The sequence below is a fragment of the Pipistrellus kuhlii genome, unplaced genomic scaffold, assembly GCF_014108245.1.
Source record: "Pipistrellus kuhlii isolate mPipKuh1 unplaced genomic scaffold, mPipKuh1.p scaffold_m20_p_40, whole genome shotgun sequence".
In the NCBI taxonomy this organism is placed as follows: Eukaryota; Metazoa; Chordata; class Mammalia; order Chiroptera; family Vespertilionidae; genus Pipistrellus; species Pipistrellus kuhlii.
Genome location: NW_023425541.1, coordinates 3607196 through 3625037, shown reverse-complemented (window position 1 = coordinate 3625037; position 17842 = coordinate 3607196). Strand labels below are relative to the sequence as shown.

General features: G+C 40.2%; 1 protein-coding gene across 1 annotated transcript in view; it reads right to left on the bottom strand.

The window, feature by feature from the left end:
- Positions 1-2461: 2461 nt before the first annotated feature.
- The window catches only part of TAF1 (TATA-box binding protein associated factor 1), a 103429-nt gene continuing 88048 nt past the window's right edge, over positions 2462-17842 (bottom strand). Inside the window, exon 39 of the mRNA XM_036411498.2 lies at positions 2462-3022. Within this exon, the coding sequence (XP_036267391.1) occupies positions 3004-3022 (19 nt within the window). The 3' untranslated portion in view covers positions 2462-3003. The remainder of the gene's footprint in view (positions 3023-17842) is intronic.

The following is a 17842-nucleotide window of genomic DNA, read 5'->3' as shown; positions in this document are numbered from 1 at the left end:
TCCATCAGTAGATGAGTAGATAAAAAAGCTGTGGTACAGCCCTGGCTAGGTAGGTAGGTAGAGCATTATCCCAATGTGCTAAGGTTGTGGGTTTGATCACCAGTCAGGGCACATACAAAAATTAACTAATGAATGCATAAATGAGTGGAACCACAAATTGATGTTTCTCTCTCTGGCTCAATTGGTTGGAGTATCATCCTATACACCAAAAAGGTTACCAGCTTGATTCCCAGTCCTCGATTGGGGCAAATATTCCAAAAATCTATTTGGAACCACAAAAGACCTCAAAGAGCCATAGCAATCTTGGGGCATGTCTGAGAGCCAACCAATCAATGTTTCTATCTCTCTCTACCTATCAAATCAATAAACATATCTATCCTTGGGTAAGGACTGAAAAAAATAAGGAAATCATATCCTTTGCAAAAGTATCGATGGACCTGTAGAGTATTATGCTAAGTGAAATAAGCCAGTCAAAGAAGGACAAGTACTAAATGTTTTTACTTATATGTGGAATCTAATGAACAAAATAAACCAGCAAACAAAATGGAGATAAACTCATGGATACAGAGAACAGACTGGCAGCTGTCGGGAGTGGGGTGGGAGAGTGGGCACTGGATGAAAAAGGTGAAATGATTAAGCAAAAAAACAAAACTAAACAAAACAAAACAAAAAAAACCCTCAAAAAACAAACAAACAAAAAAAAACAGCTCATAGCCCTGGTCAGTTAGTTGGAGTACCATCCTGTGCATGGAAGGGTTGTAGGTTCGGTTTTCAGTCAGGGCCCATACCCAGGTTGTGGGTTCAATCCCTGTTTGGGGTACATACAGGAGGCAACCAATTAATATTTCCCAAATCAGTGTTTCTCTCTCGTCTTCCTTCCTCTCTATCTAAAATAAATAAAAAACATACCCTTGGGTGAGGATTAAAAAACAACAACTCATAAACAGAGGGGGATGGGAAAGGTAGGAGAGGGTAAAAGTGGGATAAGTGGTGAGGGAGGGAGACTTGACTTGGGATGGTGAAACACAATACAATATACAGATGATGTGTTATAGAACTGTACACCTGAAACCTATGTAATTTTATTAACCCTTGTCATCCCAATAAAGTCAATTCTAAAAAAAATTTCACCTCACACCTGTCAGAATGGCTATCATCAATAAATCCACACACAATAAGTGTTGGTGAGGATGTGGAGAACAGGGAACCCTTGTGCACTATTGGTGGGAATACACACTAGTGCAGCCACCGTGGAACACAGTATGGAGGGTCCTTAAAAAATTAAGCACGGAACTGTCTTATACTCCAATGATGTTCCACTTCTGGGCATGTATCCAAAGAAATCTGAAATACTAATTTGAAAGAATAGATATACCCCTATGTTCATTACACCATTATTTACAATATACAAGATATGGAAGCAGCCTGAGTGTTCATCAATAGGTGAGTGCATAAAAATGTGGTAATACATACATACAATGGAATATTATGCAGCCATAACACAAATGAAATCTTACCATTTGCAATAGCACTGATGAATTTAGAAGGTGTTAATTAGGCTAAATGAAATCTAAAAGATGAAAATAACAAAATTGAAACAGACTCATAGACAAAAAACAGATTGATGGTTGCCCCAGGGGAGATGGTTGGGGGACTAGGTGAAAAAAGTGAAAGGATTAAGAAGTATAAACTGCCAAAACCGGTTTGGCTTAGTGGATAGAGCGTAGGTCTGTGGATTAAAAGGTCCCAGGTTCGATTCAGGTCAAGGGCATGTACATTGGTTGTGGGCACATCCCCGGTAATGGGTGTGCAGGAGGCAGCTGGTCGATGTTTTCTCTCTCATCAACGTTTCTGGCTCTCTATTCCTCTCCCTTCCTCTCTGTGGAAAATCAATAAAATATATTAGAAAAAGAAATAAGTATAAACTGGTAGTTACAAAATAGTTATGGGGATCTAAAGTAAAGCATAGGGTAGAGAGTCAATAATATTGCAATAACTATGTATGGTGCCCAGTGGGTACTAGAAATATAGGGCGGGGGGGACACTTTGTAAAGTATGATTGTCTAACCTGAAACTAATACAAAATAATAATGAATGTAAACTGTAATTGAAAAATAAAGTTCCTTTAGAAAAAGAGATTTTATTGTAAGAAATAGGCTTACATAGTTGTGGGGACTGGCTAACCAAGTCCAAAATTCATAGCATAGTCTCTCAAAAAGGACAGGCCGGAACTCTTAAACACAGACCGAAGCTACTTACGGTTCACTGCAGGAATTTCTTCTTCATCAGGGAAGCCTCAGCTCTGCTCTTAAGGTCTTTCAATTGATTGGATCAGGCCCACCCAGATTACCTAGAATCATTTCCCTTACTTAAAGTCAACTGGTTATGGACTTTAATCACATCGACAAAATACCTACCTGCACATGAAAATTAGTTTGATTCAATAACTGAGGACTGAGTAAAGTTTCAAAAGAGTTTTATTGTAAATAAATATCTAACAATAAAAAAATAACTATAGCTTAACCAAACTGACATATCAAAATAACATTACAAAGTAGTAGGAGGAAGAGGGGATAGGAAAAGAAAAAAAGAGAAGGGAAAGGAAAATAAGAAGGAAGAGGGGGAGAAAGAGGTGTAGTAAAAAGGGGTTTAGGAAAAAGGAGAGGGAAGATTCTAGATAGTTAGCAGAGGGTTTCCATAACCAAGGTTATGATGATAAGTAGAAGAAGATGAAAAGAATAACAAGTTGAACCAGAAACATTACAACACAGATATGAAGCATAAGCATTCTCCATGAAGGTATTACACAGAACCACTAGACAAAATGTCTTATCACATACTCCGCAGAAGAGGAAGGATTCTGTAAGTAAAACAAAAAGAAGTGGAAACAGTTGCCCTTGGCAGCAGTAGCAGAAATGGATGTGGAATGGATGACTTGCTGCCACGGTGTTCAATAATCACTGGATAGAGCCTCCTCATGGCCAATCAAAAGTCATAGTGCCACTATGCTGCACACCTGAAACTAATACAAAATAACATTGAATGTAAACTGTAATTGAAATTTTTTGTTAATTTAAAAAAAATCATTGTGCTATAGTCTTTGATCTAGAATTCCACTTCAAGGGATGTATTCTATATTTAATTTCTTTATAATCTATATATTACTCTATATATAGCCTGTAAATACATGTTTGAAATGACACATGTACAAAAAGTATTCACTAAAACAACTGTTTGCAAGAGCTAAAAGTTGGAGGTAATCTAAAAGTTTACCAGTAGGAAATTGATTAAATAAACCATGGTACAGCTAGCAGTGAAATACTATGCAATCACAAAAATGATGAGCAACTCTATATGGACTTACTTGGGAAGAGTTCCAGCACATGCTGTTAAGTAAAAGAAGCAAGGTGCTGCCCTGGCCAGTGTGGCTCAGTTGGTTGAGTGTCAACCCATGCACCAAAAGGTCACTGGTTCAATTCCATGTCCAGGTTGATACGTGGGGGGCATGTGGGAAGCAACCGATAGATGTTTCTCTCTCTTGCTCCATCTCCCTTCCTCTCCAGAAATCAGTGAAGGAAAAAAAAAAAGCAAGGTACAAAACAGTGAGCATATAATGCTACAATTTGTGGTGTTTTTTTTTTTCTTCAAGGAATATATAAATATATGTTAATAAATTAATTTAATATTTTTGGGAAAATATTACAAACTGATAACTGCCTACAGGGAAAAAAAGTAAATTGAGGGATAGAAAGGGGAGGAAAACTTACTCTTTACCACATAGCTTTCTGTACATTTTATTTTTTGCACTATACATTATGTATACAAAAATTAAATACTCTATGTAATGTTATAAGGGGATGAGGTTGTTGTAAATACTGTGAATCTGTAGGATGTTATAGAATCAACCAACTTTCTGACCTCTATCTGCTCTCCAAGCGCCTCATACATGATTGAATGGCACTTCTACAAGTAAGTTGCAAAGCACTTCTATGGAATGATGCCTGGACAAAAATCTGAAAACTAAGGAGCATAAGAGGGCATTTCCATTTTCTACTCCTACTGAAAGCAGGGGTTCTGGAAGAGCAGGGAGGATATGATCAGTAGTGAATACAGAGCTATTTGATAGTGTCAGAGAAAACAATTTAGCCTCCTAAGATATTAGAATGAGAGGGTTTTTCTGCTACAGAGAGAGCACAATGCATAAGGGCTAGCGATATTATTTACTTAGAGACATCCTAATCTGATTATATGGATTTTAGACAGAAAACAAAGTAAGAGTTAGAAATATGTTCAAGTGAAACTAAAATTGATTGTAATAGAGCACATTAAAAATGGCATTAAACCCCTAGCTGGTTTGGCTCAATGGATAGAGCGTTGGTCTGTGGACTGAAAGGTCCCAGGTTCAATTCCAGCCAAGGGCACATGCCTGGGTTGAGGGCTTGATCCCCAGTTTTTGGGTGTTTTTTTTTGGGGGGGGGGGTGCAAAAGGCAGACTATCAGTGATTCTCTCTCATCGTTGACGTTTCTATCTCTCTCTCCCTCTCCCTTCCTCTCTAAAATCAATAAAAATATATATAAAAAAGAAAATGTCACTATAGTAAAACATCATTAAAAAAAAAAAAAAAAAACCCACAAGAATGACATTAAAGCCCTGGCCAGTAGCTTACTTGATTAGAGCATTATCCTGGTACGCGATGGTTGTGGGTTTGGGTCAAGGTACATACAAGAAGTAATCAATAAAATGCATAAATAAGTGGAACAACAAATTGATGTTTATCTCTCTTTCAAAAAAAAAATCAATTAAGCCCCGGCCTGTGTGGCTCAGTAGTTGGAGTGTTGGCCAGCACACTAGTCAAGACCATGTACCTGGGTTGTGGGTTTGATTCCTGGCCCTTGGGTAGTGCGCATGCGGGAGGCAATCAATCCATGTGTCTCTTTCACATCAACGTCTCTTCCCGCCCTCTCTCTGCCTCCCTTACACCCTTCTACTTTAAAAAAAAACAATGGGGAAAATATCCTCAGGTGATGATTAACAAAAAAAAAAATTTAGTCAATTAAAATTTAATAAATAAATAAGTAAATAAATAGAATGGCATTAAAGAAAGAGTGACAATACAGTAGTCCCCCATTATCTCAGGGGGTAGGTTCCAAGACCCGCAGAGGATGCCTGAAACCGCAGGTAGTACTGAACTCTATATACAAGGTGAAGCAAAAGTAGGTTGATAGTTGTGAATAAAACACAATTTGTTCTTGTATTATTATTTATTAATTATTGTATTATTTTCCATACAACTGTAAACCTACTTTTGCCCCAACCTGTACACTACGTTTTTTTCCTATACATAGATGCCTATGATAAAGTTAAATTTATAAATTAGGCACAGCGAGAGATTAACAATAATAAGAAAATAAAACAGTTATAACAATATACTATAATAAAAGTTATGTAACTGTGGCCTTTCTCTCCCTTTGATCATCAATCTTATAATGGAGAGGGCTACTACATGTTAATAGGCTGAGAGCATATAGCGTATTTATGCTGGACAAAGGGATAATTCATGTCCTGAGTAGGACAGAGTGAGATGGCTTGAGGTTTCATCACCCTACTCAGAACAACGCACAATTTAAAAATTATGAATTGCTTATTTCCGGAATTTTCCATTTAATATTTTCAAACCATGGTTGATTGGAGGTAACTGAAACCACAAAAAGTGAAGCTATGGATAAGAGAAGACTACTATAGAGAACAGAAGGGGTTGCCACCTTCACAAGATTGGAAAAGAAGTGAAAACTAATATTAGAGTCCAAGATGCTTTTTTTCCTCCACAAACACCCTCGACTTGTTTTTCTCACTGTTTGCTTTTCTCAGAGCCCTTTCCACTGCACTCTCTGGGGCTCCTGTTCCATGAAAAACAAACTATACTACGCCCTGGTTTTCTCCACTGAACAGTACCTTCCATCCCTTGCCTTTACTGAACTGCGGTTCTCTCCTGAAGCTCCTGTTTTCCTGCGTCTCCTCCTGAAGGAGACTGCCTCTTCTCTCACACTGACTCCCACAAAGACGGCAGTGGACAGATGAGGAAAGCTTCCTCCTCGCTCCTTGTTGCCAAGTCCATCACTCATGGGGAAATAATTTTTGTTCCTTTGAGGCTCATAGTACCTGGCTTCGTAACTGCTTACACAACTCTAAAACTATCACCCCAACCTCCTTATTCAGGAAGAATTCTTTAATCTAGCTTTCAGTTTTCATTTCTGCCCTGTGTCTTGTCATCAGCTAAAACTCCAGAATTAATCTAGGTAACCATCTGACTCCTGGCTTCCCAATTTCTTAACTTTTTCGATTGCCAGCAAGAAAATACCCAAATTCCTTAGTATGACAGAGAGCATCCTTCTAGTCACCAGTCTACTTTATTTCCTGACATGGCTTCTTAGGTACTGTATATTCCAGCTACAGAAAATACTTCACAGTTCTCCAAAACCACTGTTAATTTATTCCTTTTATCATTCTCATGCCCCTGTGATGACAGTTTCCACCCCCCACTTAATTTGTGTGTTGAGCAGAAATATGAATGATGCATCTAACAATCCAGCTTTCCATTTCCTACTCTGCCTTTATCCAGGAACTTTGTTTTCCATTCCATTTCAGCCTCCACTCTCGGAGCCACATCCTAGACTTCTTTGTTGCCCAGAAAAATATGACAGCTAAAATGTTAAACCCCCATATCACAAAAAGCCAGAAAAGACTTTCAATTCTGCCCAAGATTGACTAATTTATCCTCCTCCCTGAAATAACAATGGGCAAAGTATATGACACAACACTTTTCAGACATTCCACATCAGGCAGCACATAATAATGGTCACAGAAAGAGGAGAAACAAACCAGATGAGTCATATGATTGTCCTAGCATACTATCTGGAGATAGATTCTAAGCCACAGGACAGATAAGTGAAACCCAAGTGGAGCCCAGCAGTCTCTCTGAGTTGAGAAGACATAGTTGGGAGTCCAGGGAGGACAAGGAAGCTCAAGTTCACAGGACACTACAGGAGAGCAGAGAGATGTACAAAGAGAAAGCTCTGGAGATTTGCAGAGGATGCCCCTTGAGTATTGAGTAGCGAATGAAAGTAAAGAAACTACCTAAAGTTGGAGAAAGAACCACCTGAAAGTATTAGAGCGGAAAATACTCAAAGCTCACACAGGGACTAGATGGCTTTGTGTTCCCACCAGTTCAAGTGAGAAAACTTACATAACTCACAAGACGCTAGGTGGGCCAAAACCGGTTTGGCTCAGTGGTAGAGCGTCGGTTTGCGGACTGAAAGGTCCCGGGTTCGATTCTGGTCAAGGGCATGTCCGTTGGTTGCGGGCACATCCCCGGTAGGGAGTGTAGAGGAGGCGGCTGGTCGATGTTTCTCTCTCATCAACGTTTCTGGCTCTCTATCTCTCTCCCTTCCTCTCTGTAAAAAAAATCAATAAAATATATTAAAAACAAAAAAACAAGACACTAGGTGGAATACTGAGAAGGGCTTTGCCTAAGTAGTGGAGCAAAATTAGCCTGAGACTAACAGGCTGCTTTGATTCTGGCTCTAAAAAAGCTTAAAAGCTAGTCTCAGAAAGATAAAATTGGCCTGACTGGCAGGAGGTCATGGTTCGATTCCTGGTCAGGGCATATGCCCAGGTTGTGGGCTCGATCTCCAGTGTAGGGAGTGCAGGAGGTAGCTGATCAATGATTCTCTCTCATCATTGATGTTTCTATCTTTTTATCCCTCTCCCTTCCTCTCTAAAATTAATAAAAATATATTTCAAACAAACAAAAACTAGATATGCCTATAACCATGTTCAGACTTACTATGTGACAAAATGTATCCAAAGTGATGGTACACTTCTGTAGCAAGATTTCTATTGCACAACCTCCTCAACAACACCGGTGTTACCAGACTTTGTAATATTTGTCAGTCTGATAAGTATAAGTGATCTGATTGTGGTTGGACTTTGCATTTCCCTGATCTTGGTCATTTTTTCATTATTCATTGGTTTTTCCTGTGTCCTCTTCTGTGAAATGCCTATATATGTCTTTTGGTTAACTTTCTATTGGGTGGCTTGTCTTTTTCTTATTGATGTACAATAGTTTATATATATATATATCCTGAATAAATAAATAAATACACACACACACACACACACACACACACACACACACACACACAAAGGAAAGTTATTCTTTACCAGTTATATGAATTGCAAATATCTTTTGCCAGACCATGCAGCCTGTTTGTCTTTTTTTAAATATATTTTTTATTGATTTTTACAGAGAGGAAGAGAAAGGGACAGAGAGTTAGAAACATCGATCAGCTGCCTCCTGCATACCCCCACTGGGGATGTGCCTGCAACCAAGGTACATGCCCTTGACCAGAATCGAACCTGGGACCTTTCAGTCTGCAGGCCAACTGAACCAAACCGGTTTAAGCCGTTTATGTCTTTCTTAAAAAGTATATATTTATTGATCAATGAAGTCTTTTAATAGACGTTGGTATTTTAACACCGTCAAATATATCAAACTTTCTTTTATGGTTTGTGCTTTTAAGGTTTTGTCTAAGAAATCCTTCCCTAAACTGGAGTTACAGAAATATTCTCTCACATTTTTGTCTAAAAAGTAAAAAAATAAAAATAAAAATAAATTGCCTTAGCCGGTTTGGCTGTGAATAGAGCATTGGACTACAGACCAAAGGGTCCCCGGCTCCATTCCGGACAAGGGCACATACCTTGGTTGCAGGTTCTTCCCTGGACCAGGCCTGGTCAGGGTTCGTGCAGGAGGCAACCAATTGATATGTGTTTCTCTCACATTGATGTTTCTCTCTGTCTTTTCCCCTCTCTTCCACTCTCCCTAAAAATCAATAAGAAAATATCCTCAGGTGAGGATTAACAAAACAAAACAAAGACAAAGTAAAAATTTTTTGCCTAACACATCTAAGTCCTTAATCCATTCAGAATTGATCTATTTCCTATCCTACCACTCCACTGATCTCCCAATTGCCAAAATAATGGATACTTTTCAGTTCTTACTTGACTTCTCTGTTGCATTTTAAATACTGATTATTCGTTCATTCCTCATTCTCTTCCACCTTTGGCTTCTGGTTAGTACACTCTGAGTACTCTAGCTCCAGTTTCTCCAGCACATCAACCTCATTTCTGCCTCAGTCTTTGATTTTGCTGTTTCTCTTTGCCTAGATCGACCTTCCTTTGACTTGATAAAAAGCTGGATCTTTCTTATTTTCAAGTCTTAGCTAAGATGCTACCACCTCATTAGAGACTTTCCTGTCTATCCTATCTAAAACAGGACCATCCCCAAAACAACAATGCGGTACTATCTCACACCTGTCAGAATGGCTATCATCAACATATCAATAAATGACAAGTACTGGCGAGGATTCCGAGAAAAAAAACCCTCATGCACTGCTGGTGGGAATGCAGACGGGTGCAGCCACTGTGGACAACAGTATGGAGTTTCCTCAAAAAACTAAAAATGGAACTCCCATTTGACCCAGTGATCCCACTTCTAGGAATATATCCAAAGAAACTAGAAACCCCAATCAGAAAGGATATATGCACCCCTATGTTCATAGCAGCACAATTTGCCATAGCTAAGATTTGGAAACAGCCTAAGTGCCCAATCAGTAGATGAGTGGGTTAAAAAACTGTGGTAAATACTACGCTGCGGTAAAAAAGGAGTTCTTACCATTTGCAACAACATGGATGGAGCTGAAGAGCACTATGCTAAGTGAAATAAGCCAGTCAGAGAAAGATAAATAGCACATGATCTCACTCATTTATGGAATATAATGAACAACATAAACTTTTTGTTGAACAAAAACAGATCTAGAGACAGAGAAACATGGATCAGAACTTCAAACCTAAGGGAAGGTAGGGGAGGGTGGGGTAAGGGGGAGAGACCAACCAAAGGACTTGTATGCATGCATGTAAGTCTAAGCAATGGACAAAGACAACAAGGGGGTAAGGGCATGAATGAGGGGGATGAGGGGGTAAAGGGAGAATAAGGACACATGTAATACCTTAATAAATTAAAAATAAATAAATAAAACAGGACCATCCCCACCCCAAACCAGTCACAACTACTAACATATCACCTTCATATATATATATATATCTATATATATATATAGATATATATAGATATAGATATAGATATATATTATTTCAGAGAGGGCGAGGGAGAGAGAAACATCAATCTTGAGGGAGAATCATTGATTGGCTATATCCTGCACACCTCCTACTGGGGATCAAGCCTGAAATCCGGGCATGTGCCCTAGACCAGAATGAAACATGGGACCCTTCATTCCGCAGTCCGATGCTCTATCCACTGAGCAAAACCGGCTATGGTTTACCTTCTTTTATTTCTAATATAGTTTGTTTTGTTTGTTGTGTGTTTTCATAAAACGTATTTTTATTGATTTCAGATAGAAAGGGAGAGGGAGAGAAAGAAACATCAATGATTAGAGAGAATCATTGATTGGTTGCCTCCTGTACTCCCTTCACACTGGGGATGGAGCCCACAACCCAGGAATGTGCCCTGACCAGGAATCAAACCATGACCTCCTGGTTCAAAGGTCAATGCTCAACCATTGAGCCACACCAGTGGAGCAGATTTTTTTAATCCTCACTGGAGGATAGGTCTTATTGTTTTAGAGAGAGGAAGGGGCGGGGGGAGAAACATTAATGTAAGGAACTTCAAACGGTTGCCTCACATACACTCCCTGACGGGGAATCAACCTAGGTATGTGCCCTAACCAGAAATCAAACCCACAACCTTGTGATGCACGGTACAATGCTCTGACCAATTGAGCCACCCAGCCAGGGCTATGTTTATTTGTTTACTGTATGTCTCTTTTCCACTAGGGTAGAAACTCCATGAGAAGAAAAATTTTTACCTATGTTTGTCACTGCTATGTCCCAGTGCCTGGCACTTGGTAGGCACACTATAAATATTTATTGACTGCATGACTGAATCCTATATGCCTCCTTATTTCTTGCCTTCTATAACAATTAAGTCAGCAAGCACGGTTGAGTGTACTTCCTACATATCTCCCAAATAGATCCCATCTTCTTCAACCCAAGTAGCATTGCTTTACTTAAAGTCCTCATCACTTCTCACCTGAGCTAATGCCATAGCCTTGTAACAATCAACAATGATTTTCTCTGGTGGTGGGATTACAAGTTTATACCACCTTTTTACTTATCTATAATTTTCTACAATGAGCAATAACACTTGAACAATACTAATTTTTAAATTAAAAAAAAACATATACTTTGAACAACACGAATACTATCAGGTAAAATTATGCAATTGTGAGAGAGAAAAAGACTTGGAGGTAATGTGAAAAAATAAAAACGGTTGTTGTGAGGGGAGGCGGTGGGAAGCCAGTGCCGCTGCAGTGCAGGGACCCACTAGCCCTCCCCGCATTCTCTAGTCCCTGCTCCATCCCTCCAGCACCATCTATCCAGGATGCAGGATGTGAGCACCATGGCCTCACCACTGACCCTCCCGCTGGAGGAGAATGAGTCTGAAGGGGTGTAAGCTGTACGTCCAGAAGCACGGTGTTCAGCAGGTACTCAAGAACTGCATCGTGCATCTCCAAGCCTGAGAACCCCATGAAGTTTCTTTGCGAGCACTTCTTCTTTTTTTTTTTTTTTTTTTTTTTAATATATTTTATTGATTTTGTACAGAAAGGAAGGGAGGGAGATAGTTAGAAACATCGATGAGAGAGAGTCATCGATCAGCTGCCTCTTGCACACCCCCTACTGGGGATATGCCCGCAACCAAGGTACATGCCCTTGACAGGAATCGAACCCGGGACCCCTCAGTCCCCAAGCCGATGCTCTATTCGTTGAGCCAAACCGGTCTCGGCATCTGCGAGCACTTCTAAAGGCTGGAGAAGGGGCCTCCTGTGGACACAGAACCTTGACCCATAGGAATGAGTTTATTTCTTCCCTTTAAAGCAAGTTCTTAAAAAACATTTTTTTGAGCAATGCATACCTTTTAAAGAAAAAAGTTTCATGCCGAGACCGGTTTGGCTCAATGGATAGAGCGTCGGCTTGGGGACTGAAGGACCCGGGTTCGATTCCGGTCAAGGGCATGTACCTTGGCTGCGGGCATATCCCCAGTGGGGTGTGTGCAAGAGGCAGCTGATCGATGACTCTCTTTCATCGATGTTTCTAGCTCTCTATCTCTCTCCCTTCCTCTCTGTACAAAATCAATAAAATATATTTAAAAAAAAAAAAAAAAAAAAAAAAAAAAAAAAAAAAAAAAAAAAAAAAAAAAGTTTCAGAAGTAGAAAGGAGAAATATTAGGTCTAGTAATAATTAATGTCGTTTTCTAATACTTTTTTTAAATCAAATTTATTTAAACAATACAACAAAATTTAATCAACAATATAGTTGCCGTTGTTTTCTACTACTTGTGCCCAACGCTCAGGAAGCATTTTAATCCCTTTGTTGTAAAATTCTTGTGATTTTGATGCAAAAAATTCGGTCAATGCATTTTTGAGGCATTCTTCATTATTAAATTTTTTTCCAAGAAAGTTTTGCAAAGAATGAAACAAATGGTAATCGGAAGGGGAAATATCAGGAGAATATGCAGGTTGAGGGAGAACTTCCCATTCCAACTGGCGCAGTTTTTCAGCAGTGATTCTTGCAGTATGCGGTCGTGCGTTATCGTGGTGAAGAATTACGCCCTTCCGATTAATCAGCGCGGGTTCTTTTTCTCTTAAAGCTTGGGCTAACCTTTCCAATTGGGCACTATACACTGCACTTGTAATGGTTTGGGTAGATGGTAAAAGTTCATAATGAAGAATTCCTTTAAAATTCCACCAAACACACAACATCACCTTTTTCGCATACAAGTCAGGTTTTGGCGTGGGCTGCGGAGCCTCATTTTTGTCCAACCGTTGAGGCCGCCTTTTCAAATTAACATACAGCACCCATTCTTCATCTCCAGTAACAATTTGCTCTAAAAATGGCAAACGGTTTTGACGAGAGAGGAGCGAACTGCAAATTGTGACTCTTTGATTATGGTTGTTGTCGGTCAACTCATGAGGAACCCATTTTCCAAACTTTTGGACTTTGCCAAGTGCACGCAATTGATTGGAAATTGCTTTTTGTGAACAATTTAAAGTTGTCGCAAGCTCTTGTTGGGTAATTTGAGGATTTTGCACCAAAAGAGCTTGAAGAGCTTCTTGATCAAAATTGGACACACGGCCTCGACCACTCTTGTCATCTAACGAAAAATTTCCCTCGCGAAATTTCTCAAACTAACGCTGGCATTTTCTGGCGCTAACTGCATCTTGACCAAGAGCACTACAGATGTTTTTTGCAGCCTCACTTGCTTTTCTTCCTAATTGGAACTCGTAAAGCATGCAGTGCCGAATATGCTCTTCATCTGCCATCTTCTTAGCCCTAGTTTTGCAACAAAAACCAAACCAAACACAAACTTTTTCAAGCAAAACTTGTTAATTGCACTTCACACGTTCTGTAGATACCACGTGTTTGAAGGTTATGTCAATACAAGTCAACGCCAAGCAAGATTTTAAACGAATGTTTAAAAACGACATTATTACTAGACCCGATAAAATTAATTTGACACCTTCTTAAAAGACAGTTATTGTGTTCGAGTAGTGGGATTATAACTGAATTTTTCTTCTACCAAAATTTATTTTCAGTATTTTTTAGGATAAAAGTATGTTTTTTATAGAAAATTCTCTACATAAAAATTTAAAAAATAAAATGAAAACCACCTTCATCCAATTGTGAAGATATAAATACTATTATAAGTTTCCTATATTTCCTCCTAGACTTTTTCTATATTTATTTGTTTAAATCCTCACTAGAGGATATATTTCCACTGATTTTTTGAGAGGGGGGGAGGGAGTGAGACAGAGAGAAATAGTGATATGAGAGAGACAAATAAATTGGTTGCCTTCCATACACACCCTGACATTGTTCCAGGGATTGACCTTGCAACCTAGGTACATGCCTTTGACTGGAATCGAACCCGGTACCCTTCAGTCCACAGGCCAATGCTTCAACCACGGAACAAAACCATCTAGGGCTATATTTTTTAAAACAAAAAATGTGGTCATCTTTAATTCTGTATACTGCTTATCTCACTTGACATTGCATCATTTGAGCATTTTTCCACGTCCATCTTGTGGCTGTACCATAATTCTTTATTGTAATTTAATCCTTTATTGTTGAAGACTCATTGTTTCCAATTTTTAATACTAAAAATAGAGTACTTTGATGAGCATATATTATTTCCTTGGAATGATTTTATAGAAATAAAGTTACTTAAGATGAAAATTTCTTTTAAAAAAATATATTTCATCGATTCTTTACAGAGAGGAAGGGAGAGGGATAGAGTTAGAAACATCAATCAGCTGCCTCCGACACCCCCCACCCCACTAGGTATGTGCCCACAACCAAGGTACATGCCCTTGACCGGAATCTAACCTGGGACCCTTGAGTCTACAGGCCGATGCTCTATCCACTGAGCCAAACCAGTTAGAGCAAGATGAAAATTCTTAATGCTCTTGATGCACAGGGTCAAATACCTTTCATCAAAGTAATACTAACTTACACTCCCACACACAGTGTGTCAGTGCCTGCTTTATCACATCCTCATCACGACATTTTTAAAAAATAAGTATTGTGTTGGAGACTTCCATTCAAGATGGTGGCATAGGTAAATACAATACTCACCCCTTCCCATAACTACATCAAAACCATACTATAGAATAATCATCATTCAGAACCACCTGAAATCTATAGATGAATGAAAGTCCTACAACTAGGGAATTAAAGAAAAATCCAGTCCTCGCCGGTCTGGCTCACTGGATAGAGCATAGGTCTGTGGACTGAAGGGTCCCAGGTTCAATTCCTAGTCAAGGGCACGTGCCAGGGTTTCGGGCTTGTTTCCCAGTGCAGGGCATGCAGAAGGCAGCCGATCAATGATTCTCTTTCATCACTGATGTTTCTCTCTCTTTCTCCCCCTTCCTCCCTCTCTGAAATCAATAACATATATTTAAAGAAAAAAAAGAAGTCATATGCAGACTGGTAGGAGGGGCGGACACACAGAGTGGGCTGGTCCACCCCACACACACGTGGCAGATAAAAATCAGATGGACATCTCAGCTACAGAGTTCTCCCCTGAGGAATGAGGAGTCCCAGCACCACACCACGCTGTCCAGCACAGGATTCTAATGCCAGGAAGAAAATTCCCCATAGCTTCTGGCTGTATTGAAGCTGAGGGAGATGGAGGGCTTCTGGAGTCCCAGGCAGTTTCTCTTACATGGCCCATGCACAGGACATACTTGGGACTTACTCAGACTCACTCTCTCTGAATTCCAGTGATGGGGCAGCAGCCTCAAGGGCACCAGAGACATACAGGGAGAAACTGGATTGTTTGGCAGCAGGGCGAGAGCTGGAGGGGCAGCTTCCTCTTAGACCCATGGTTGGCAAACTGTGGCTCGTGAGCCACATGCAGCTCTTTGGCCCCTTGAGTGTGACTCTTCCACAAAATACCACGGCCTGGGTGAGTCTATTTTGAAGAAGTGGCATTAGAAGAAGTTTAAGTTTAAAAAATTGGCTCTCAAAAGAAATTTCAATCATTGTACTGTTGATATTTGGCTCTGTTGACTAATGAGTTTGCCAACCACTGTCCTAGACAGAAGTGCTGGCAGAGGCCATTATTCCTTTGATGAGACTCCCCCCAACAGAACCAGCAGGTGGGTGCCATATATGACATTCCATCAACCTGGTTCACACTGTTTGCCCCACCCTAGTAATCCCTGAGGCCCAGCCCCACCCAAATTTTGGACCAACCCAAAATTCCAGTGGCTTTCCAATACAAATGGCCTGTCTTGGCTCAGGCTTCAACTTTTCCTAAAATCTCTCAAACAAGCAGCATCTGGCTCAGCATGCCTCACACCTCTCGCTAAATTGTCCCAGGCCTAGCCGGCACCAGTTTGGCTCAGTGGATAGAGTGTTGGCCTGCGGACTGAAAGGTCCCGGGTTTGATTCCGGTCAAGGGCATGTACCTTGGTTGTGGGCACATCCCCAGTAGGGGGTGTGCAAGAGGCAGCTGGTCGATGACTCTCTCTCATTGATGTTTCTTACTCTGATCCCTCTCCCTCTCTGTGAAAAATCAATAAAATATATTAAAAAAAATAAAAATAAAAAATAAATTGTCCCAGGCCCAGCACTTGCAGCAGCCAGCCAGCCTTGGTTCCCAGCTTGGCCTCATCTAGGCACCTCCCAAGTCTAGTACAAGTAGCAGCCATCTGCAGATCGCTTTGTAGCGTATGCTGGGTGGCTCTGGACAGAACGCAGGTGGTAGTTGACCTTGGCCTGCATCTCCCAGGAAGCCCAGAGCCAGCATACTCAGTGGACAGTTTAAGACCATGTCAAAGCATTACCACCTAACTGCCTCCACAAGCAACATGCTCAAGTGGAAGACTCAGTGGGCATCGGAGCTCTACTGAAGGAAGTCCTGTTCTATGGGGTGGGTCTTTCCCAGCTGATCCTCCACAGTGGTCAGAGGTTGGTGGTCCTTGCAGCTGATTGGCCTGGGGGTAAATCCCTCCCATTGACTTGCCAACAGTAATCAAGGCTCAACTACAAGAGGAAGGGGTACTCAGCCCACACAAGGGGTTCGGAGGGCACAGATGCACTTCAAGTGCCCAGCTTAGGAGATTGGGGAGAATGTGCCACTGAACCCTTACAGAACATCTACTACATTAGGCCACCCTATATCAAGGCTGGAAGATGTAGCAGCTGTACCTAATATATAGAAAAAAAATACAGAGAGGCTGACAAAATGTGGAGACAAAGAAATATGTTCCAAATGAAAGAGAAGAAAGCGCCAGAAAAAAATTACAAAATGGAGACAAGCAATCTACTAGATACAGAGTTCTAAAGAATGATTATAAGGATGCTCAATGAACTTGGTAAGAACCTCAACAGCATAAAAAAGGACCAATCAGAAATGAAGGCTACACTAACTAAAATGAAAAATAATTAACAAGGAATCAACAGAGTAGATGAAGCCAAGAATCAAATGAGCGATTTGGAATATAAGGCAGCAAAAAGGACCCAATCAGAGCAACAAAAAGAATCCAAAATGTGAGGGTAATATAAGAAGCCTCTGAGGGTCCCAGAAGAAGAAAGAGAATAGTAAATTGAAAGTCTATTTGAAACAAGGGACAGAAAACTTCCCTAATTTGGTAAAGGAAATAGACATAAAAGTCAAAGAAGCGCAGAGTCCCAAACAAGATGAACTCAAGAGGGCCACACCAAGACAAATCATAATTACAATGCAAAAGTTTAAAGACAGAATCTTAAAAGCAGCAAAAGGCAAGCAGTTAGTTACCTAAAAGGGAGCACCCACACGACTGTCAGCTGATTTTTCAACAGTAACTTTGCAGGCCAGAAGGGAGTGGCAAGAAATATTCAAAGTGATGAAAAGCAAGGACAGCTTAAGATCATGTCTAAGCACCACCACCTAACTACTTCCACAGGCAACACGCTCAAGGGGCAGACTCAGTGGGCACCAGAGCCCTACTGAAGTAAGTCCTGTTCTGTTGTGACCAGAAGGAGAAGAAAGAGAACAATAAATTTCACTTCTTGGACTTTTATGTCTATTTCCTCTACCAAATTAGGGAAGTTTTGTCATTTTTTTCAAATAGATTTTCAATTTATTGTTCTCTTTCTTCTCCTTCTGGCACCCTTAGAGGCTCCTTACACTACACTCATATTTTGGATTCTTTTTGTTGTTCT